Source organism: Dermacentor albipictus, chromosome 5 (genome assembly GCF_038994185.2).
Source record: "Dermacentor albipictus isolate Rhodes 1998 colony chromosome 5, USDA_Dalb.pri_finalv2, whole genome shotgun sequence".
Lineage (NCBI taxonomy): Eukaryota > Metazoa > Arthropoda > Arachnida > Ixodida > Ixodidae > Dermacentor > Dermacentor albipictus.
In genome coordinates this window covers 70841890-70866802 of record NC_091825.1, presented here as the reverse complement: position 1 = coordinate 70866802, position 24913 = coordinate 70841890, and the positions used below count along the sequence as shown (strand labels likewise).

At 45.9% G+C, this 24913-nt stretch overlaps 1 protein-coding gene across 2 annotated transcripts in view; it reads right to left on the bottom strand.

Moving 5' to 3' along the window:
- LOC135899734 (venom serine carboxypeptidase-like) overlaps window positions 1–24413 on the bottom strand; it is a 46700-nt gene extending 22287 nt beyond the window's left edge. The window contains exons 1-3 of one of the 2 annotated variants that reach the window (XM_065429060.2): window positions 24223–24413; window positions 7420–7562; window positions 2946–3126 (exon numbers count right to left, since the gene is read on the bottom strand). In XM_065429060.2, the coding sequence (XP_065285132.1) occupies window positions 2946–3126; window positions 7420–7520 (282 nt within the window). In that variant the 5' untranslated portion in view covers window positions 7521–7562; window positions 24223–24413. Of the gene's footprint in view, window positions 1–2945; window positions 3127–7419; window positions 7563–24051; window positions 24183–24222 lie in introns of those variants that run through there. The other variant, XM_065429061.1, reaches the window with a different exon arrangement.
- Window positions 24414–24913: the final 500 nt, after the last annotated feature.

Sequence of the window (24913 nt, the reverse complement as noted above, 5' to 3'; positions counted from 1 at the left end):
TGATTAACTACTGCATCTTGTAGCGCACTGAGTTCTTTTACGCTATTCCACCAGGATCCAAATTAGTCTCTTGTGCTAGTTAATCTTACTGCCTAAAACACATGATGTGCGCTTATACGCACGCCTTGAACCATCGGCTTGTAATTCTAGAAATCGAATTCTAATCTCCGTGCCCTGAAAGCCCTAGGCGCAGGTATGCCGGTAGAGTAATGAAAATTATCTCCCATGAAGTTTGACGTTAAGTTCATCAAGTGATCACGTGCCTTCGCGTGTACCTAGCTTCACTAGTGGCTGGGATGCACCAATAATCTGTGTTGTATATTTCTTGTTTTGTGACAATGGTGCTGGCGCTGGTTATTTATTCTGGCACACGCGGTTGCAGGTGTTGTGTGCCTGGACGAGGACTCGGCAGAAGCAACACGATCCGGCCGTGAAGGCGCCGTGCCTCGGTAGCGGGCATTATTACAATCTTTCCCCTCTCCCCTCACGTGCACTTTGAAGAGAACCCTGGTTTTCGCCGAAAATTTCTTGTACTTGCAGAGCTGCTGAAACGGCGACTGGACTTGCTGAGGCCAGTGGTTCTTCGCATCGCGCCCCACACAAAACTGATCGCAGCACGTTTAGAGCAAGGATCGTGACTCAAAATGAGCTATCGAGAAAAGAGACTGAAAGAAACATTGCTGACTTGCAGGGCCGACAAAGTTCTCAAATATAAAAACAACAGTCCGGAATGGTCCTGCGGGTCTTCTTCTCCCGAACAAAATTCTATTGAACTGGCAGCAAACTAGGAGTCACTTATATCCGGACAGCCACTCAAGGACGCCAGATGATTGTCAGACGGACGAATTTAGCTCGAGGGTACGGCAACGAGAGCGGCTAATATCTTCACGATGAAACAGTGCGTACGGAGACCTTTGTTCCACATTGAATTTGCCATTTTTTTGCCATGAATTTGGCATTGAAGTTCCCGCCGCTCGACAATGAAAAGAATACGTAAAAAACAAAAACGCAATTCTTCGACAGTGAACCAGATGGCACAACAAGTCCATAAAAGTTTTGGTAGTTTTAAATCTTTGCGCGATGCCTATGGTTTGCCGGCGCGGTAAAGAAAGTAGTCACGGTGTCGCCGTATGGAAACGCGGGTGAAAACAGGGTTAAAACTATTCAGTAAAAAAAAAACCTGTGCATCGAGTAACTGCTTTTCCTAACACGTAGCTTTTTCTTCACAAAGAACAGTGGTTTTTTTACTGTTCTGTATGATAGAGGCTGCGGTAAAAGAGAAATTTGAACAGCGACTCACCAGAGCTCTCGTAAAACGTGTAGGCGTCCGTCTTGAAACATCCTTTTCTTCAGTTCACCGCTTCATTTCAGATTGCGTTCATTACATTAATTTGTATCTCGAATACTAGTCACCCAAATATGCAGCGTGACTCCTTTACTTTTTCATGAAAAAGGGCTACAAAGAAAGTCGCGCCGCCATATGGAGGCATCATGACTGGAAGGGCAACAATAACTGTGGAAGGTGATTTGCCGGCGCCAATTTCCGATGCAATAAAACGAGATAGACATAGTATAAGCACTACATTCCACTATAGTCTTTACTACGCAGCGGTGCTCATAACATGGGAGTAGCCGATGCGCGGAGAGAGAGAGAGAGAGAGAGAGAGAGAGAGAGAGAGAGAGAGGAAAGGGGAAAGGCAGGGAGGTTAACCAGAGAAATAGATCTGGTTTGCTACCCTACGCTGGATAGAGAGGGGAGGGGGAGGTAAAGTGGTAACAAAGTAGAGATAAAGAATGAATGGAGCATAGACACAATCACCATCGGTCAGTGTCACCGCATACTGTCACCGCACAGCACAGTAACACTTGCAGCAGTATCAACATCTGTTCAGGCTACAGCCGCTTGTCCAATTCTGTCACCCTCAAAAATCGCAACAGTGCCCCCGTCGCTCTGTGCTGCGATGGCTTGTGATGGCGGCATATTAAAATAAGTTCCTCTGTGAGAGGTCCTCGGTCAAAGTGCGCTATATCGCGATTGCGAGTGATTGTCTCTGTACTATATAGCGCGTAGAGAACACACCATAACCAATGCGCACGCCTGCAGTCAAATAGGATGGCGTCCTTCACACGTATAAACGAGGCGTCAATTTGTTTCGCTAAAGCTTTTCTTTTTTGGATAATAGACAGGGTGCCGATGCGAATTTCGCCGCATTTCTCAATAAAACCGTCCTTGAACAATCATCTTTAGGCATGCGTATGAAAGCCCCAGTAATGCGTGTTAATGCGAATTCTTCAACGTTCGCGGAACACGCATTTGTCGAACCTTTACTACACACAAACAATTGGAATTCTTTTAAGCCCATTATACCTGCCAAGTCTATTCTACCATGAAAGTAGGTGGTAGTATTTGCATCAACGTGCCGTTTAGCGTCCTGGCGAAAAAAGTTTTTCTGAACAAATTCATACCTCGTCTACACGTGTGAAGAACATGACCCTCTTCGACTATTGATGCAAACAGTAATGTAGGTGTGCACTCCCTGTACCCCAATTACTTGCATGTTATCAGCGTCCTTACGTAATTAAACCTAGTTCGATGTTTCCTTGTGCGTATACATTTCGTTATCCAGTCTGAATTTGGTGGATGTCATATCGAGTTCCTCTATAATTTTGACCAGCTAGCCCAAATTACTCGTTCGAGTTTCATATTTCACAGACATGCTACTTACCTGATTACCGTACATGATTAACTATCACCACGGCGATCATTAGACTACGACACCGACGGCTATCAGGAGTTGGGAGTTGGGGGCGCGCTCGATCACAGGGATTCGGGAAAAGGCTCACACTGCGCCAGAGCAGTTTAGTGAATGCAGTTTTTGTGTGCAGGCATCGCGAGCATAAAAATGGTTAAAATCAAACGCAGTAGAAAATGCGTCGTGTATTACCTTTGTTTTTGTAAGTAGGAAGAAAAGGTGGCTGCCTAGAATCTTGTCAACTGTGATGTAGCCCGAGTGCGCTTCAACGCCGTAACCTTCTTCAAAGAGGGTGACTCTGCTGAGATGCCGTGCCTTTTCGGTGTCGTTTGCATCCAAAAACGGTGTCAGGAAGAGCGGTTCGTCCAATCGCCTACGAAAGCAAAGGGCAATAGGAAAGAGTAATCTGAAGGCGTGTTTGGGCTTGGACTGGTTTCTAATTTTGGAACGTGGTTTTATACGGCGTGCAAAGAAAGGCAAACAACCCAAAGTGCTTGTATTCGACCGTTACTGCGTCCTGTGTTTTTTTTGTTTTTTTTTTGTAGCACAAGCTCAACTTCCACTATGCAAGTCATTTACCCTACCAAGTAGCTTGGGCTAAATTTAGGGAGTACATGATTCGTGGCGAATAAGGGCAAGATTTGATAGTACCATAATAAATGAAGGCTACCAAAACCACACTAGATCTGTTTGTACTGATAAAGCTTTCTTTCAAAAGTCTAGTTTGGTTATTTTCGAAGTAAAATGTCGTTCACTAGCCTACAAAATCAAGACGAAAGTTAGACTATTATTTTATTTTGCGCCAATGCTTACAGGATCCTTGGCGTTAGAGCGACGTCATGAATGCCGAAGCCTTTTATTCTGTCGATGCCATCGTGGCACCATAGATGTTTGTGAAGTTTGTTCATTTCGGTATTTGGCTCCTTCAAACAAACACAGCGCAGTCCACCCCAACCATGTTCGAGCACGTGCCATAGAGACTCATGGCATCACTGCGAGATCGCGGAAAATTGAGGGCGGCGCCGCCATTTGTGCTTAAATTGTGTTCTTGCACTTTTTTAATGCCGAGTTCCACGCACTTTTTTTTTCGTACGTATCTGGCCTGTATCGCCGAACGCCACGAACGCATACTTCGGGAACCGGCATAGAACATCGTTTCCCGCAGGCCTCCGTGCTCGCAGGAAAACCAGTGCCTTTGAAGCGCTTGGCGCTCTTCGATCCGCAGTTTCACTGGAAGAAACGACGCATCACAGGCACCACGAGCTCAACGAAACACTGCTGATCCCTACTGAAAGTTTAAACGAATAATATAGGCCTGATGTACTGCCTGAAGATATGTGTGTATAACTTAAAGCCTGCCTATAATCCACTGCAAGTACAATTTCTTCGTATAACATGCCAGATTATAATACTAATATTTAAATCTCTAAAACCACACTTCATATGCACGCACATGTATATGGTTCATCACACCAAGAATGCTTCGCTTTACGTGGATGTCAACTGGAGTTGGGTCTGCCTGTACTTTGGCTAATCAAGCCTCCTCTCAAACTAACGGTGGCTTCTTTCTTTTTTTTATTCGTGTAATGCATTTCACTAATACAGCTGAAGTTAACTTCCTCTTTAGTGTCCCTCATATTGAATATTTCCAGACGGGACACTCGTGACGGAAGCATACATCTACGCTTGACTTCCAATTGAATTAGTGCAGTCTTTATTCATATTATCAGTTTTTTTTCTTATTTTTGTTTCCTTTTAAAACGCTTGGAAAATGAATACTCATTCCTCGGAAATGTGCGATAAATCGTGCCTCGGTGGGATCAAGGGTACTTCTTTCGCTCAGTTACCGGAGTGAACGTTTAGGTCTTTCATATGAGTCGAATAGACTTTCGCAATTAGCTTCGGAGTAGTAAAAATGTCATGTTCTCCTGTTCACTACGAATTGCTTTAGAAATAAGTTAAATTAAATTGTGGGGTTTCACGTCAACCGCCCGAAACTACACAACTTGGCTTCTTCCTGAAAAGGGCCGTGAATGTATAATAAAGCATTCTTGCGTGCCTGTCATGGAAATTACAATAAAATAGCTTTCGCGGTTATGGAAATGTCAGTACTGTCCAGCCAACGTTACTATCGTTACTATCGATGCAGTGCGATTTGTAATAATTGTACAGAAAATTCTTTACTTAGGCCCCTTCCCCTAGGAGATTGAAGGGCGCAAAACACACGGTAATGCGTGCAAGTACCTCATTCACATGTACAGCCTTATGCAAGAATAAACCTGCAAAACAATTTCTTTTTTCACGCGACCTTACGTAATTACCTTGTTCATCTTTTGTGACTCAAAGGGAGCTCTCCAGTGTCTGCTGTACCCTTTCAACTACAGACCTAACGTGCAGTTAGTAGCACGTTAGGTCTGTAGTAGCACGTTAGGTCGCTGCACTAACTGCACTAACACAGAGGCAACCATGTTAATTCGCGAAATCAGTAATTGTACAGATAATTAAATCGCTGATTGTGTGCTGGCAATTATTCTAATACTAACTCCCCCGCCCCCCAATAAAAACAGAATTTGCTGTTTGTTTATAAATACAAACATTCTTATTTCTGTATCTGCCTCGTAAATATATTTCTTAATTAACATGAACTTCACCCTGATTTAGTTAGTGCAGCGCGTAGCATCGCGTTGTTTGAATTTTCTAATGGTATGTTTTGTTTGTTTCTTCTATGACCTTTTATTCGTTTTAACCCTTTCCCCAGCACAGGGTACCTCTCCGTATTTCCTCTCTCTTCTTTTCTCTCGCCAGTTCATTTCTCTCTCTGTGATGTTTTAGTCATATATTGCATGTTGTTTCCAGCTCCACAGCAGCGTAAGCTCACTCATTTGGATATAGGAGTGTGAAATACGCTTATATTTTCATTAAGAGCCCTAACCACACTTGTTATTGTGAGTGAGACACCATTAGCGCGGACAGGTGCCGCATTGTTCAGATCTTGTCTGGCTTTAGTCAGCCTGATCGATTCGCACTCGAAGCAGCTGCTCGCTGACCATGGCGTTGAATTGCTGAGCACGAAGTCGCAAGTTCGACTCTCAGCCGTGGCGGCTGCATTGTGATAGGGGCGAAATGTAAAGTGCTCGTATACCATGTTTTGAGTGAACTGTAGAGAACTCCAAGAGATCAGTATTAATTAGGAATAATCAGTCCCTACGCGCTCCTCATGACCTACTGCGCGGTACGAGGACATTAAACCCCAAAATATAGTTCTGTTTGCCTAGGCCTGACATTAAAAAGAAAGAAAACTAACTATAGTGATAGCGTAAAACACAAGTCATATAATTATGCTCATCTGAGAGGCTGTCGCTTGATGAAAAAAAAATCAGGCAACATTAAGTTTCAAGACCTTGGGCACACTGCCCCTGTTTTTTCTGCACGAAATGAAGCTCACTACAGATTCTTATGCGGCAACGAGTAAGAAAACTCGGCCGGAAGCTTGCTTGCTTGTTTGCTTGCTCCTCACTTGTGGCGCTTAGCCACTACAGGGGATTGGCCAAGAAGCCGGCGGTTAGAGGTTAAAGGGAAGGGGAGAAAGGAAACCATAATCGGAAAAGTAAATCAGGGTGAAGCTCATGTTAATTAAGAAATATATTTACGAGGCAGATGCAGAAATAAGAATGTTTGTATTTATAAACAAACAGCAAATTCTGTTTTTATTGGGGGGCGGGGGAGTTAGTATTAGAATAATTGCCAACACACAATCAGTGATTTAATTGTCTGTACAATTACTGATTTCGCGAATTAACATGGTTGCCTCTGTGTCACGGAGAAAGTCGCAAATGGCCACGCCGATGTTACAGTGGCTAAAGCCCAAAGAAGAAGCCCCGAAGCAGAGGATATTTTGAGTAGTTAAAGGAATACCCAATCTTCGGAATAAAAATTATAATTTCTTCCTCTGATTTAGAAATCGACGGCATGCTAGTAGAAAGTGATCAATGTTTTTAGGTTCCGGGCAGGTAGGACACAAAGGGGACGGTGCCAGACCAGACCTGTATAGGTAAAAATTTAATGGTGAGATGCGGCATTGTAATTTTGTTATCCTTAACGTATTCTTTCTTTTCTTTGCTTACACTGGCTGACCGTGTTTATATAACTTTGTATGACCATGGGCAATCACGTCCTCTCCCTCCCCTCCCCCTTTCCGCGTGGCTACGTGCCGTAAGTTGAAGGTGACAGCCAACAACTTTATTCTTTTTCTACTAGAGGTGCACCAAATGCTGCTCAATATTGCGAAAATACTATTTGAATCTTATTTACATGAAAAAAAGACACCTCAATGATTACATGCCTCTTTCTGTTGAAATGAAAATAAAAAAGGACATTTAGTTTGCTATTCTTACCTTAAATATACGAGGAGACAATTACAAAATGCTGGCTTTTCGTCACCATTTAATGATGGTGGTCACTCCTTTTCTCATAATAGTAACAATACTAAGACTAATACTGTGAGATCAAGAGAGAGAGAGAAAAAAAAGGGTAATAAGCTAAAAAATTGTCTATACCAGAGTTTGCTAAAAGTTGGAAATCAAGTTCGCATACAGTCCTAGACACCTACTGCTGAACGTAAAGGTTAGTCCGCTTTAGGCTGCTTGAAGCATAGCACGAGTCTCACCGCCTTTCTTCGTCCGTCAAGGAGTCCTTCCGCCTTGTGATGTTGCGCGTCGTGAACAGTACGGTCCAGATGACGAAGAGAAGAAGGATTACGGCATTCATGTCCGCGCTTCTGTGGAGTTTTGCACGCAACGACGACGAATGCTACGAATGAAACACAAAAGGGAAACAAGCGAGGAGACGCTAAGAAACAGATCAACAGAATAAATTGAACAGCGGCAGTTTCACGGATATATCAGACATAACGCCTGAGTCTGTGAGTTTTTTGTGAGTTAACGCAGCCACTGGTGCTTCAGCTTACTACGACTGCTGCGGCACATCCGAAATGAAGCCCTACTTTATTTTTTTTTCGTGTAAGACTCCAGAGTTATTCCGTTGCGCCACTGTATAGTGCACCCTTTCGTAAATGTGTTACAAGTGCACGCATAAATTACTTTAAATGAGATTTTCTTCCCTGTTCAGGCGTAAGCGTTTTCACGCCTGTCGTGCTTTGAAGACTTACACGCGCACAGCGCTGGGCGTTTATGAAATCGCTATGCCTGCGCGTGATGGGAATCGCGCGCGTATATTTTGGCGCGAGTACCGCGCGACGTGATACGCTAGATGAACGCGCTGTTGTCTCGGCTGAAATTAGATTGGCGCCTTTGTGTCGACAAACCGCAACGCAATGTGGGCCACACCGCGTTGCGAAACAGGCGTTGCCGACGTAGCGCCGAAAGTGCGCTGCAAGTAAGCTCGAAGAAGCGGGCGCTTCTCGACGAGGAATTAATGGCGCGGGGTAGCTGAAGGGATAAACGATAATATCGAAGCAGTGCCCTTATAAGGCTGAATGAGCAGCTACTTTATTTAGTAACAACGGTTTACCGCTGACCGGCCACGATTGCTAACGTGCTCGCTATCACGTATACGTACGTGTAGGTACAGCCGACCACAAAAGCTTGCGGACCACGAAATCTGAGAAAAATGCTGAATGTCTCCGCAGCCTCACAATGCAGCTTCGGGTATTTGCATTTCCAGCTTCTACTAGTACAAGTGAACAACATTTTGATACATGGTTATACCGGCTGCCGTTACAGGCCGCTCGAAAGTTGAACGTTTTTCTATGATCCCATGGTCTATAAAATTTTGGGATCGACTGTACATGCCGGCGCGCATTCTTGCTAAGGGCTTTAAGCGTACAAATTGCTTCGTGAACAAGGCTGCTTATTCGGTGTCCTTTTCCAGAAGGCAAGTGATAACGTGCTCTATTATTACAGGCAGAATTCACGGTGACTTTGTCCGGATTAAAAAGCACCGATTGCTCTTCGACGCCATCCTAGACTGATAATGAGTTCACCATAGCAATTCGCTAGTGCTTGCGGTTCTTGCGAAGCGTTGGAGCGTGAGAATTAGCTTGCGTGTGAGCCGGCTGCGTTGAACACATTGCACGAGGCGTACGGCGCTGTTCAGTGGGCTATGTAGGAGCCGTTCTAAGCTTACCAAAAGCAATCTCGCCAAGCCCTGTGCCCGACTCGGTTGCCGCTGCGGAGATGAACGCCTCGCTTGCGCCCCTCGTGAAGGCATTCTTGGGGGTTTAACAATTCGTGTTCATTCATTGGAAAGCTTCAACTGCGTAACGCAGGCACACTCTCTTTGTCTCTCTGTAGGGACCGCCTTTTCCCGCAGGAAGAATGAGCCTACTGATTGCCTAGGGGTCTCCCAATTCAAATTTACGCAGGACAAAAAAAAAACCGCTTCAACACGCAAGGTAAAACCATTTTAACAAAGAGTGCATTCTAGAGGGATTCATGGGAGTGGCCTTTTACTGATGCTAATTAATATTTTTAAGGTTTGGCAAAATAAGTAAAATAGAAAGAAAGAATGAACATCAACATTATTTTCTAACTTCATGATAAAAGCTAATATCGAAATGTGTAAACTGCACTCCTATAGCGTTTAACGCCGACGATAAGCCTTTAATATAAATAATACATCTTATTAGTGGCACGTGCATCGAGTGACACTCTTGTTTCTTGTGCAGTACTTCCGGTGTTAGATATGGAGATGTTTCCTGCGATTACTTCGAGTTCCCCAAACCACTTCGAATCGCAGCACAGCTAATTGAGGAATGCCGAAGCAGGAAAGCACATTCCAGAGGAGCGGCCGAGCAAACAAGTTTAAGGCAACAAGTTCACGTGCCAACAAGTTCGTGCGCCGCCGGGATTAGCAGGTGGGCCTCGGACAATGGAGCATGAGCAGCCCTCCCCTTCTCCTCGTTAGAAGTGCATTGCCAGCCTGCGAGGCAAGACCGCAGAGAGCCGCCAGGTGTGACACCGCGACACGGGCGCCTACCATTGGCTGAAAGTGGCGTCATTGGAGCGGACTCTCCCATTGGTCAAACATGACGTGACTTACAGTGCTCGAAGGGCTTATAAGAAGCCTTCCAGAGATTCTGGGGCATGCCCTGATTCCCTTGATTCACCTCTCTCCAACTTCTTGCCGCGGGCCGCAGCGTCCGAGTTGCTGCCGGCCCGTGATGACTGTACGAATGTTACTTGTCGCTCACCTCTCTGTACATAATGTAGAATAAATACTCCCAAGTTTGGGTTTTCATCCCGACGTCCGTTCCTCCAACCCCTACATCTGGTTGGCAGCGGTAGGATCGCCTCCGAATGCATCAGCTGGTGGCAGCGCTACGGATGAACCTTCGTCGAGAGAGATCCTAAGGAACCGGGAAGAGCGAAGAAGAGAGAGCCTTCGTCGAAAGAGGTCCGAAGAAACTGGGAGTAGCGAAGAAGGAGCGAGCCTTCGACCCAGGGAGTCCGGAGGAACCGGGAACAGCGGACGAACGAACCGGATGGCAGGGTGCTGCAACCGTAAGTGAGCGCGTGGTTTTTTTCCTTATGATTCGCTAGACTCAAAGGTTGTGTGTTCAATTTTGATAGTTCTGGGAATCGGGAGTTTGTTGCATTGTGCGTTTGCACAAATTAATTAAGGAAAACAGTTTTAACCACCTGTCGGGGCAGCTGCCATGGATCTTAGAAGGTTGACGAGGTTAGACTTGTTGTTGGTGTGCGACGATTTGGGAGTTGAGGCGGACGAACGGATGGAAACGCCAGCTATCATAAAGGCGAATAATGATAGTGGCAATGATGACAAAAGCATTGCGCTTGCTTGGGAGGTAATACAGGAGCCACGGGAGCGTGTGCGTCGTGTACGTTTGCGGGAGCGTCGGGAACTTGGGAGTGAGCTTAAGCGTGAAGAACGCGAGAATGAACGGAAGCAGGAGCTTCAAGAACTTACTCTTAGGTGTCAGCGTCACGAACGTGAGAATGAACGCAAACGTGAGTATCAGGAACGTAAGCTTGAGCGTGAACAAAAGTATGAGAGAGAGAAGGCAGCACTGATCAAAGAGATACAGCATTATGATCAGTTATTGGCAGAGACAACGGCTGTCTGAGAATTCTGTAGGAAGTACAGAGCGAAAGAATGAGGAAGTGTCTAGCAGATTTTCGGCAAAAGCCGACGAGAAGAGTAGTGCCTGTGAGATTGGCTGCCGATTCATAAGTGAAGGGAAAAGGCTAGCTGCTAACGATGCCTTAGTGGCAACAGAGGCCGTTAAAGGCCGTAGTGAGAGCGACGAGGTGCTGTGCCAACAGATGACTGTAGAGACAGCTAGGCCAGCTGCGAACAAATTGGCACAGTTACCGCGTGTGTGCGTCGCTGGTAAGGTTAGCGAGGTTGCTAGCGAGGAAAAGGGTACTGTTGACGCGACAGACGCGAGCACCCATGTAGAGCCAGATCTGCGTGCAGAAGTGAAGTGCGAGCTGGACGATGCAGTTGAGAATAGTTCTCGGGGTGGCAAGCTCCGTAGCTCACGAGAGAACAACTGCATTGTTCAGGGATCGGTGCGGCTCTCCGCCAGTCTAGATAGCCTAGATAGGGATGGTTCAGTTATTAATCATTCGGACTGTGCGCGTGAGACAGCGATCGATACCGACGGGCTGTGTGTCGATGCACAGCGTGCGCTGGGCAATGTAGTAGAGGGCAGTTCGCAAGAGTGCGAGTTGTCTAACTCGAGTAAAGCTTGCTGCATTGTGCCAGAGTCGGTTGAGCTGTCCGCCAGTCGAGGCAGAGAGAGTGTTGATTTAAATGTAAATCACTCAGACTGTGCGGGCAAGAGACCGATCCGGGCCGACGAAATGTGTACCGGCCAGCACGAGGCACGAGAAGGCGACATGAAAACGAGTGCAAAGAGAAAGCGCCATAAAAAGAAGCGCGGTAAAGACCGAAAGTCGGTAAATAATGTAGCGCCGCCAAAAATGGCGAGAAACCCAAATGGGCAGGGCGCGAGGAGAAGAAAGGTGCGGTCGTCACTGACGATGTTGACGCATCCTAAACGTTCGAGCCACAGGTCAAAGGGGGACCGCGAAGAATGTTCTGCACGGACGCGGACAGAGGGCACGAGGCAGTTAAGCTCCTCGTCGTTCCGTAGTTCTTTTCACAGCTCAGCGTGCAGTTCGAAGAAACGCAAGGTGGCAGGACGAGACCAGGTGGGGAGTAGCGACGAGGTCAGTCGAGTTTGTGAGGAAAGCGGGGCGCCGAGACGCAAATTGGCAGGAGACCGTAACGTCTTGGGGGAGCTGATAGTGAGTCAGCCCTTTTGTGTTTCCTCGGCGGCCAGAATAGCTTTGAAACTTCGACCACCCCGGGTTCGACTCAAAGTATGAGTCAGACGTAAGCGTTTGGAAAGGGAGGCCAAGAGCCCTTCCGTAGAAATGAAACGTGTTATTTTGTTTTATTTTTGAGCATCGGAAAGTTTTCGCGATTTGAGACTGGGATTTCTTTCAATGTGTAAGGTTTGAGCTTTGTTTATGTTTTGGTTTGAGAAAGCTCCGAGATTTGAAAGACGCGTTTAAGTAAACATGTAGCCTCGCGAGATGCTCATTAATAACTAGATAGACTTTTTTTTGTGTGTGAGTAACCTAAAGCTCAAGGTTACCTTTGAGAGGCCTATCGTAACGCGCGTGTGTTTTATTTAACCTTCTTTCTTTTTAAGTGTTGAATTTTCTAAGGTTAAGCGCGTAGATTTTCAGTGAGTGCATGAGTTGCACTGAGAGGCGTTCTTAGTTCCTTTAGCGCGTGTCCTGTGTGGACGGAAGGAAGCAGATTTATGACTGGGTTGCTAGTGTGTGTTGAGGGCAGCCGTATTCTGACTTCTTTAGTGAACGTGCGTGGAAAGAGTTAGTAGAAGACGGATCATTTTAAGAGTTCTGCGGAGTGTGTAAGTCCCGCGAGTTTAATTGTTCGTTTACGTCACGTGTCCTGTAGGACTTTCAGGGAAGAAACGTGAGTAAGCGTAAATGAAAAGTTTGCCTACAACGCAAGTACGCGTTTTGTTTAGTGACCACAAGGCTAGTGCGCTTGTGATTACGTACTTGTGAGCTTGACCAGATTGTTCAGTGGCACCAATACGTGCGATAAGTACGCCACTGCGATAGATTGGAAACATGCTGTTCGTGCAGTTAGGCCACTTAAGTTATGTTCGGCTGTTTTCATTTGTTGTTTGCATCGTCAACGACCCTTTTGTTTTGCAACAACAATAGTACTCTGGTCTTGTCGGCATTCGAGGAGAAATGGATAGCTGTTTGGAAGGGTGGTTGGAACTGCTTTGTCAAAATTGGGGAACTAAAAGATCAGGGTTGATTTTGACTCAGTAATAGCCTGGCGAGTCAGGGGTGAAGAGCCTGCGCTTACGCGTGGTGCAGCGCTGTGTTGTTTGGTTTGTTTGACGTATGTTCTCCAGGGTCCAGGATCCCGAGGGTTGTCAAACGAGGCTCGACCCCAGTACCCTGCAGCTTCTTTCAGCGTTCCTCATGGCCAGCGAATTGAGTTCACCGGCCATTCAGAACAACCGGGGCGAGGACGAGCTGTTAGATATGGAGATGTTTCCTGCGATTACTTCGAGTTCCCCAAACCACTTCGAATCGCAGCACAGCTAATTGAGGAATGCCGAAGCAGGAAAGCACATTCCAGAGGAGCGGCCGAGCAAACAAGTTTAACGCAACAAGTTCACGTGCCAACAAGTTCGTGCGCCGCCGGGATTAGCAGGTGGGCCTCGGACAATGGAGCATGAGCAGCCCTCCCCTTCTCCTCGTTAGAAGTGCATTGCCAGCCTGCGAGGCAATACCGCAGAGAGCCGCCAGGTGTGACACCGCGACACGGGCGCCTACCATTGGCTGAAAGTGGCGTCATTGGAGCGGACTCTCCCATTGGTCAAACATGACGTGACTTACAGTGCTCGAAGGGCTTATAAGAAGCCTTCCAGAGATTCTGGGGCATGCCCTGATTCCCTTGATTCACCTCTCTCCAACTTCTTGCCGCGGGCCGCAGCGTCCGAGTTGCTGCCGGCCCGTAATGACTGTACGAATGTTACTTGTCGCTCACCTCTCTGTACATAATGTAGAATAAATACTCCCAAGTTTGTTTTTTTCATCCCGGAGTCCGTCCTTCAACCCCTACACCGGTTCACCTCCTTAGACTACCGGCCACGAAATTCAAAATAAAGTAGAAAAATATAGAAAGAAAAAAATAGTACAGTATACGATTCATGAGTCTGGTTATAGATAAGATATCAGAGCATAAGTTTAGTTACAAGTGGAGTCACTGAAGGGTCTGGAATAATTAGAGTTGATTAGAAATGACTGACTACAGCGCACCGAAGCACAGAATCGTAGACGTTATAGACCAGCCACGTGAGCACCACTTTGGCGAAATTCCTAGAAACCCGGAAGTCGCAAGCGAAAGTAATGACGCCACTAATGACGTCATATAGAAGAAGGTGGCATGACATTTCACCGGCTAATTAGAAGAAGACAGTTCCCTGGCATAGACTGAACATCTGCCTTGCAGAGCGTATGTGACGTCACTATTCCCTCTCTTGCTTCTCCTCTCCTTGCGCTCCCCTGCTCGCTGGCTCGCAACCGTTGCGCAATCGCGCTATACGTGCTCTCACGTCAACACCGGAGAGGGCGCGTAAGGGCACATTCACACCGGCGACTTGAGGAGGTCGCGGGACCATTTGCGACTCGCCATCAAAAAGCGGCCGAAGGCGACTGATGTTCACACCGGCAAGCCCGGCTGAGCGCGACCCGCAAGTCGCAATCCCGGAGATAATCGTTCTCAGCGAGAACTCTCGGAATCTACGCGTAATTTGAACGCGTCGCCGGAGGAGGCCGGATGTAGACACACGAAGGATCACTTCCGGTGCGCCGCTGATTGGTTTATCAGTTTTGCGACCACGGTCGCGCGACTGAAAAATCGCGCAGAGAGCGACTGGCCCGAAATGGTCGCTTTTCAAGAAAAGCGACCGTTTCCGACCATTTGCGACTGGTCGCTTTGCGACCAACTTGATCGCGCGACCACTGTCAGTCGCCGGTGTGAATGTGCCCTAAGGCGCGGTTCGTGCGTCGCCGGTGCCGATCCACTACAGTGCTTCCGCAATATTCCAGACGGGATAAAAGTCAATGATCAGCGATACCCAGTAACGGTAGATATTTGTACAGAAAACAAACAAAACAAAGAGCAGCAGCAGCAACACTTACTACTACTACTACCACTACCGCTACTACTACTGCTATACTACTACTACTATTACTGACACTAACTAGATACTGCTACTACTACTACTTCTTCTTTTGCGCGTCTTTTCTGGCTTGCCAAGCCTCTTATATCGATAAGAGCGGCTTTCTTGCTGTTGTAAAATGGCAATTGCTAATACAGCTGAAATAACATTTCTCTTTAGTGCGTCTTTGAGATGTTGGTGCCTCTTCGTCGGCGTTTTATCATACTTCTTCCGTTTTGCCTAAACATTACATGTCCGCTTCTTTCATTTATAACCTTTCATTGTTTTGCTTTAACGTAACTCAAATAGCGCATCAAAACCCTCTCTGCCTAAGCCTATCATCGTCAGAGCTCCGCTGCTCAGCTGCACGCTCTACAGTGAGGATAAAGTCGTGGTTACCTTCAATTGTCCAAGCTGGTTAAAAGAATCTGCGTGTCAGTATATATGTCTGTGTGATTTTGGGTCGCGTGCAATTATAATGTATCGCTGGAAAACTAGTGGCTCTCATTGCTTGAAAAGATGTTGTAGCTCTTCATCTTTTTCTCACTATTGTTCTGTGTCCACCTCTATGTACATCAAAATAAAAGATATGTATATTGACCAGTTCAGTCACATTAAAACTGCACTATCTATGGGGCCAGTCTCTGGCTGTTACCACTGAACGTATTGTACCCTGTAGCGCGATAGACGTGAAAGAATTGGAAGGTAACACGCCGACAAAGCGCTTTACCATCACAACTAACTGTGATTGTAGTTGTTTTCTATGTGTTACCTTCGTATTGTGTTACGTGTATAACGCTACGGTAGATAATGTTCGGTCAAAGCCAACTAGCCCAATATTTATGGTTTGATAGGCTATCACCTCATGTATCGGCCACCTAATGCTCTCTAAGGAAGTCGAGAATAGGATGAATAGAATAAACAAACGTACGTAGTTCCTACTGCAGTACTATCAAGAGAGGAATCGTAAAATGCAGGTAATTCTCATAAGCTTGCATTTTTTATACCCGTGACACATGGGGACTCTAAAATCAAGAGACTTAATTTGGGAAACTTTAAAGAAAATTGAGGTTTGGCCTTCTTTTTAAATAGGCATTTTGAAATAGTTCTAATTTAGCAATGGGCATAAACTTGGGGGCTTCTCATAAATTTTTAGTGACACCTAGGATGCAGACATATGCGTCACACGTCAGCGACATTCACGGAAACAGGGTGACAAAATTTGACAACCGAGCTTTTCGCAGATACGGGGAAAAACTCTCGGGTTTGAGAATTATTGTGCAACAGTTTTTTCTTTCGACATTTTTTCTTCCCATCATAGCAATCATAAGTTGTAATAATTACTTAGAATCATTGCTATTGACCCGTACTCTACCACTAAATACATTTTAGAACTGTCACCACAACGCTTTCTTCTTTGAGAGCTGACCAAAACGTGGATCCGGCAAAATTACCAAAAAGCGCTTCGACTGAAAGGGCGCTTCCATATTTTCTTCGTGAAGAAAGATTTCTATTCTGGAAAAACTAGGACTTATTTCCTCTTTCATGGCACTCAGGCAGCAGAATATATGTTTTTTGATCAAATTTATATATGGTCGCTGGACATGCCCAAACGAACTCATGTGAAACCATCTTAGTGTACCCATGTATAAATAAAATAAGTACATCTTTCAGCTATACGGGGCCCTGTTCTTGGGGTGCCTTAATTCTTCAACCAGTATTTGTCATATACATGCAAGACGAACATTCGTGCTATCTATAGCTCGAGAGCATACAGGGCACCCTTGCGCACCTGTTGGCGGTTACCTCGATGCAACACAGCACCAGCGGCCAGTGTCATTGCCCGACGCTGACTCCAAAGCACGCAGCTTTTGACTTTTCTAGGGCGCACATCCGCCGCCTTTCAAGAATCGCCGGCTATCACTTAGCTTGCCGGCCGGCACAGAGACCTCGAGCGACATTTTCAAGACGAGTCGCTGCTTATCAAGAGTGTTCTGAAGTAAATTTATATACCGACGGTAATACCTTCATCACCTCACGTTATCCATTCAACAGCTTTAAGCAAAAGCTTTAGCTCGAGAGCCACTGCGTACTTGTGAAAAGAAAAATCTTTTTCGCCACAACGAGTGATGTTGACGAGATTGGTTGCGCTTAAAGGAAAAATATTAAATTTAGTAACTGTAGGAAGTATATTTTCCGTTTATGTCATACTTTCTTTAAGTTCTTGAAAACTGCAATATTTTAAGAAAACTCAAATGTCCCACTTTGCAATTCTGTAACTCATTAAAAAAAAACAATCCTGGGAATCGCACTAGATAATACATCTAAAGCGGACAAAATTGATGCACGCCGCATTGTAGTATATCGCTAATTCGTCAGTAAGATTTCTGCAAAATCCTCGTAAGCATTGTACAATTTTACGTAAGTCGTAACTTCATGTATGATATTTGTACGGTCGGCATGCTCTAACAGATACAGCTTATACAAGTGCGATATCGGTTTTTGGTGCAAAGCTACGAATATGTAAACTCCTTGCTTCCATTTTTTTAAAACGCGGATTTTCCGCAAGATTCATAAAAATATTTTCGATGTCCGAAATCAATGTTCTGCTTCTTAGAATTATTAGAATATAGTTTTCTCAAGTGGAACCGATTTAATTCAAAGCCGTCCAGCGGCTGTTTCACAAAGTACTACTGCGTTTTATATGTATTTGAGCAGAGGAATCGGAGTCGGCCCCAAACTAAATCTTCCTCTCAAATGTACCTCACTATTCCCGGAATTACGATGAAGGACGGTAATTTGTTTCTGGATGTGATGCAGCTGACGCTGTCATAACTGCTCAATAATAACGAGACCGAGTGTGCATTTATACTGAAGGTTCGGCTTCACCGGCAAAGTGAGCTGCTGCTGTTCAAACGAAATTGATAGTGTATATATTCGAAGTGCCACAGATAAGGACATCTACTGCGGCAGAAGTTGCAGCCCTGCATTCCTCTGCAAACTACGTCAGCCATTACTTGGCGCAGAAAGGGTTCGTATTTCGTGGCCCGGAAAATTTTTTTTCCGAGCGTCCAGTTCGGTTTACGTCAAAGGACATGCGAGCGTATAGCAACCGACATAAGAGAAATGAACCATCGCATACTTTGCGAAAAGGGCACGACAACTTCTTGCCGTGGCTTCCAGGTCGCGGTCGCATCACTGGCAATGACTTCGCTGACAAGGCTAAACTGTCTGCTCCGTGAAGGAATCGAAATGTTTCCAATTACTTTTGCGATGGTGGATGCGGCAAGGGAATTTAATCTGCGCAACGCGCAAGGTTGCTCGAGTTCCTCAAGTGTCTAGAAGTGGTGACTATAGCCTCTCCTGCTCTGAAACCACGTTTCTGCACCCAAGAAAAACCTTTTTCGTAGATTTCCTGTCCGCTTATGACTGAGCGCGCTGTTTATGCCGTAGAGCACCGGCTTTGTACACATCCTAGATACGGTGTGCAGCGGAACTCTCTGCAGATCGCGTTAAACAGTCCGGACTTCAAGACACTTTCCGGCTTTAAAACACCAAGTTGGTGGCCACATCAGCCGCTAGACCGAGAAGCTACTGCGCACCATAGGGCAGTTATTCAAGTAAGCTGGCCTGAGGGACCGTTTGTAGTCTAGCTATGCAGTCTCTTGCATGTACTTATAGTGTTCCCCCTCTCTCTTTTCACCTTGCCATTACCCCGTTTTTTTATCCCCAGCAAACAGGACAATCGTATGGTTGACTTCCCTACCTTTCTGTTTCCATTTATCAGGGTTACGTTCTTTTCCCAAAAATCGCTTTGCAAACGTTCGGGAGGATTTCCTTTTTTTTTATTTCGCGCTTGATTGTTTTTCCACAGCAAGCGGCCGCGGTTCTTCCTCCATTTCATGAAATGCGTATAAGGAAGTGCGGATTGGCATCGTGGCCAGTCTGTACTTCCTCATGTTAGTAATCATACAAAAGGTTAGTCCCTGAACTACTTTCCTGAATTCACTTCCATGGTTGTCTCAAGAAAACGAGCCAGCGAGAACACTGAAAAACAGTGGCACGCCATTTCAAGCTGATCTGTGCTATAGCTTCTCCTGCTGCGTTTCCAAGCGTGTGTTTCTGCTGCGCGCGCGCATTCGTGTTTTTATGAGCGAGTATGTTGGTTCGCACTTCTGAAGGAGCGATTGTTCTTCGATTTCGACGGCAATCCATCGAACCGCAGCGACATGCAACAGCTGTGCGTAGCGCAGGAGACTGAAGGGGCGAGGGCCCTTCCGGACAAGAATTGGGCGGGGTGGGGGGCACGAGAAAGAAAAGGGCCACGACCGTCAGCGGGGCCCGACGCTTTCAAAGCCGAGTTGTTTGCCTCGGGGGATTCCGAATTCTCCAATAACTACGCGTTGCTTGAACTCCGGCCTGCGGCACAAACGCCCGCAGAAATGAAAACAAGAGAAATTGAGAAAAAAAAAAGCCGGAGTCGAGGCAATGCAGTGGTCGGCATCTCGCAATTTCTCGTCTCGCAAAGGACGCGCTCCGTGCACCTGCTCCCCTTGTTGAGTGAACTCGCGAATCGAGCGATACGAACGAGTTTTTCTCTCAAATTGTGTCTTCAGCAACAAAGAAGAAGTGAAAAAAAGGAAACAAATGCAGACAAAAAAAAAGGAAAAGAAACCAACGCGCGGCTGTGTTCGAGGTTCCTTTGCAGACGGCAAACGCAAACGGAGTTATTCATGTAGCGGTATATCCTCGCTTCTCTTGTTTCGCTGCGCCGCATTTTGATATGTCATCAAGCAACCATCCCAGGTTTGTTTCAAGCAGCTGTTTGCATGCGTTAGTGCCGCTCCATTCTTGCACATACGAAGCGCAGGAATAACAGATGACGAGAGCACAAAACAATTTAAAAGAAGATGGCGACTAACGTTATTGTGGCTCAGTGTACTTCCCTAACATACGTTTCGGACGTGCATATGAACATAAGTAACAGTCGATGCAGTTTGAACTGGACTGAAAGACTAGGAAGCAAACACTGCGGTCGTATCTACGACATTTGTTGCTTCGCAGCTTTTCACTCCCTGCACTGGTGCGTCAATATTGCATCTGTGTGCTTTATATGAGCGTATAGCTTCGTCAGTCAGCCATTTGTAATGTGATGACATATAATAATAAGTATGTAATGCAATGCAATACGTAATTTTTGTAAACAGAAGAAATAAAAACAAAACAAAGAAAGGGAGTGAATTGTGCGTTAAGCGCGACCATTACACGCGCTGAGCCCGCCGTGGTTGCTTAGTGGCTATGGTATGGGCTGCTAAGGCACGAAGTCGCGGGATCGAATCCTATCCACAGCGGCCGCATTTCGATGGGGGCGAAATTCGAAAACACCCGTGTGCTTAGATTTAGGTGCACGTTGGAAAGCGCCAGGTGATCCAAATTTGCGGAGTCCCCCACTACGCCATGTCTCATAATCTGATCCTGGTTTTGGCACGTAAAACCTAATCATTTATTTAATTAATTGATTAATCATTACGCCCGCCGAAATAGAGAACGGTGCGACTAGCGGCAAATGCGAAATGACTTCCGGAAGATACGTACATACAGACATTCAGGTAAGTCCCATTCATCCCGGTCCATATTCACAAACAAGGCCCTTCTCTCAGAACTCCTCGTAAAAGCGCACGACAGCCAGTCCCGACGACGGGTGCATTACTAGTGAAGGCGCCGGCCTTGACTGAATGCGATGCTGGTCTGCTCGACGTAACGTGGCAGTCAAGGGAGACCACGTATGCACCTGCTCGAGAACTTTTCTAACTTGCGAACTTCCAGAAATAACGTATTAGTTTCTTATATCTGAACTTTAGAAATGACGGAACATTTGTTTTTGGCTTGAACATTGGAAATGATGTATTTTTAATGCGAAGCATCCTTGGCAAGTTCAATTCAGTTTAACGGGTATCTGGTATCTGGCTGTTCTCATGGGCCAATGCCAAAGGTATAGTGCCGCTCTTCAGTGAACCTCCTTGACGCCAGCTTGGGTCACTGGGTATCGCACGCACCAACAAATAACACCTACGTTCTGACATCTGCGTAATGCGAAGCATTACGTTATTGGCGAGAGGCGCCATGATAGCAGTGGATATGTGCCGCTCTTTCATTAAACTCTTGTCAACCTGGGTCACTGAGCATGCGCCACTGAGTGTGCTGCAAGCCAGGAAACTTTTCTCAGAGTTCGGCGGCATCGACGTGCCACCCTTCTAGTCTCGGAGGCCACGCGTGGTCTGTTAGTAAGTAAGTAAGTAAGTGGTCCTTAGATGGCGCAGCATCTCCAGAAAGAAGCGCGAGAGAGGAGCCCGGTTGTCGCATGACGCGTTCCTCAGCGTTTGCACGCACCAGCCCGCCGTGCATTTCGGAGGCCATGCGCAGGATTCGCGGCGGCAGTGCTAGATGGCGCCGTGTGTCCTTAAGGAAGCTCGAAACAAGAATCGCGCAGCAGTACACGTCTCATACGTAATTCGTTTTTTTTTTGTGGCAACGCGTTGCGTGGCTATGTTGTATTCAATGCTAGACGCATTACCGTCGACAGTAATCGTGAGATGTATTCTGCCGCTATTTTTCTTGTTGTTGGCTCTATTATCTTCATACCTTTGAGCACACCCATGATATTCTATAAGAGGAGTATCATGTGCCACCTGCAGGCGCCACCATCTCTTTGAATTCCTTTAATAAATAAGAGCTGGCTAAGCAATGGGAAAGATCGCCTAGAAAAGAACGGTTTTGCAAATTATTTTCATCGTCTACGAGTGTATAAAACGGCAGGTATGATAGAATGTTGGGCATGTATTTGTTTAGAATGGGACGCTGCTCAGCAAGGTTGTTCGTTACTGTATGAATTAAAGGTGTATCTAATGCAGAAACTTGCCAAGGTTGAAGACTGGGCGTGTTGGTACAGCATATTAGAGGTTGGATTGCGCAACATTCTGGCGAGACACACACAAGAGAAAAAACATACCACAGAGCACTCTGTGGTGTGCGTTTCCCTTCTGTGTGTCTCGTCAAAATGTTACGCAATCCAACCTCTAATAGAAGCCTTAGAGAGCACACGTCGCTATAAACTAAGAAGGCAATATGCGCTCATTTCCATCTGCCGCGTTATAAGGAGGGGGGGGGGGGGGGGCAGGGCTTTATCAATTTCACAGCAGGTGTCAGGCATCAGAAAACTTTTCGTCATGACTAGGGGTCATTGTGAATGTTTTATCCCGGACTCGCCTGGGTGAGAAAAAGAAAAACGCTGCCTTATTTGTCAAGTGCACGCTTGTCTGAACAGACAACATGCAGCATACATCGCAACATGCAACCGATGTAAGTTTATCAGGGGGCGTGTACCGCACGAGAGAAGAAAGAAATCACCGTACGGAACGTGCTTTGAAATTTATTCGAAGAAATGAGCTCAGAGCCCCACAAGTCAAATACTGGTAAACAAAACGAAGATGCACGGCGATCACGAGTGGTCAGTAGGTAACAAGGAATTAGGAATACAATATTGAGCAATTTTGTCAGCGAAGATGCGCGAAATTCTGCTTCCCATTTCCTAGCTGATTTGACATCTATTCTCTGTCACCATTGCTGAAACGACGCTTATTCAGGTTCACAAATTTACGCACCGCCGACAATAGTTCTCAATATCTGGAACATCACTGATGCCTTGGCCCACATGCGGGTAATTCAAGAACGTTCTTTTATGAAACAACAACAACAACAACAACAACAACAACAACAACAACAACAACAACAAACAGCAGCATATGAGCGAAACCAGGTTCGCTGCCATCATAACAAATACATTTACATTTCAATGTGCAGGATGGCGCCATAACCAAATTGGTTGTGAATTAGCTGATTCATAGGTCACTCAAGGTCTTCGATGAAACAAAAACGTCATAGCAGTTAGGCCATTTCGCACAGCTTTCTTTTTTTGTCTGTGTTCCTGCCATGTGTACCCACAATGTCAGATGAAGATTTCATTTCATTGAATAGCGTTCTCCTTGGTTTCTATGGAACACCCAAGAGACCCTAAGTGTGGTACTTTCCCAGTTCAATGTAGCCAAGCGGTCTCATCCTGGCTAACCTCGCGACCTTTCCCTTTCCTCTTTCTCTCTGCGTGCGTGTGGTTTCTGTTCAGATGCCTCTTCGCGCGTTTCGCTGATTCCATTCGGCAGTTACAGACCGTAAGAGACCCCGAAACCCGATAACCAATGACAACGCCAACAGAGGTATTCGTTTTCTATTAGAATAGCAGAAAAATTATTTTGCGTTTAGCTTCTCTGTTCTTGCTCAAATTATGCCGCAAAATCACATATTATGCTCCTAATCGGTAAATATATCAATTTTCCACTGTTATTCACCTGGTTTGTCAAGGAAAAAGTCGCTAATTTGCCTTCGTCTGCGCCTCTCGGACGCACACACATGCGAATAATGAAAACCGATCTTGGAGGCCACGCTTTGCTGTAATGCAAACGGCGGAAGTGACGTCGACGCCATATTCTAAACATTACTCATTGCGAGGGGCGCAGACTAATCTAAGTTTGCTGATATTGTGACCTCGTGATATTCCTGAGTTTGCTGAAGTTGTGACCTTGGTGCAAATTTTGAACTACCCATAGTGGCGGTAAGCACGAAATCACTTTTCTGCGACCTTTTGTTAAAGACGCCCGTCTCCGTAGAAACCGCTCCTAACCACACAGCATTATTGAGCTCGGGTATTTGAAACATGTGGGTTTCTCAGGAAACGCTCGCCACAGACTACACTGCCTCATCTCGACAATCTTTCGGAGAGTCCGCGAACCGTAGTTTGAAAAGCCCCAAGGCCACTCCCCGGAGAAGTCAAATTATGTAGGCTCTTCCCTTTTCACGTTGGAATATTACCACGCATGCAAATTTAATAGAAGTACTCTACTACAGCGCTGTTAATAACCCAGGTATTGTTTTCGAAAAGATAAATCCAGTCGGTCAGTTAATGAAATCTAGACTTACGGAGGTAGATACCGAAGTATGCGCTGGAAAACACGCTTGCAAGGTCACTTCCAAAGAGCTTGCAATGTGACCGAAACGCGTACAAGAGAGTAGGCAGTTTAAAGCCTTGACTGAATGAATCGGTAGCAGCAGGCGGATATTCAGTAACGAATGCGTAACAACGGTACTCACGTTTTATGAGCATGGCCTTTCATACGGCAGTAAAAACTGTGCAGTCTGAGGCGGCATTCTCGCCTGTTGCCAGCAGCGAGCATGCGCTGCCTGTGAAGGAAAATTCCGCATGTCTAGCAGGTTGCACCGCACCCCTTACGCAGATGTGTTGAGGCCTATCGCACAGCTGCCACTATCCGTCATCCGGCAAGGGCACCCACTGGATGCTTTGAGTAGCGCAGGAGCTGCGCAGTTTCCTCGGGGCAATGCGACTTCTCAGCGTCACAGCCGGCCTCAATAGCTCGCGTTTTCTTTCTTACCGGATGACTTTGCGTATACGGTCGCTTTTTAGCTCGTCAACTCATATTATACCACTCAACTCCTAATTTATGAATTTTCCACGATAGATATTCGCCGATTGCTTATAGTTTAACACATAAGAACGTTTATAAAGGTGGCGCTTTGACATTTCAATAACAATTACATCTCTCCATATTTGTATGCTGTCTGCATATGGTCGTCAGACTTAAGAGGAAGCTTTAGTTCGGGTGCTCCTAACTAAATACATGTGAAAGGAGAATTCGTCTTTCTCGGCAACCACTGCATCCAATTTGGCGAGCTTTGTTGCATTCAAAAGAAAACCTTAAAATCTAGTGCCTGTTGGTTTCAATCTTCGGATTTAGGTTGTCAATTTTTTATGAGAAATTGGCAA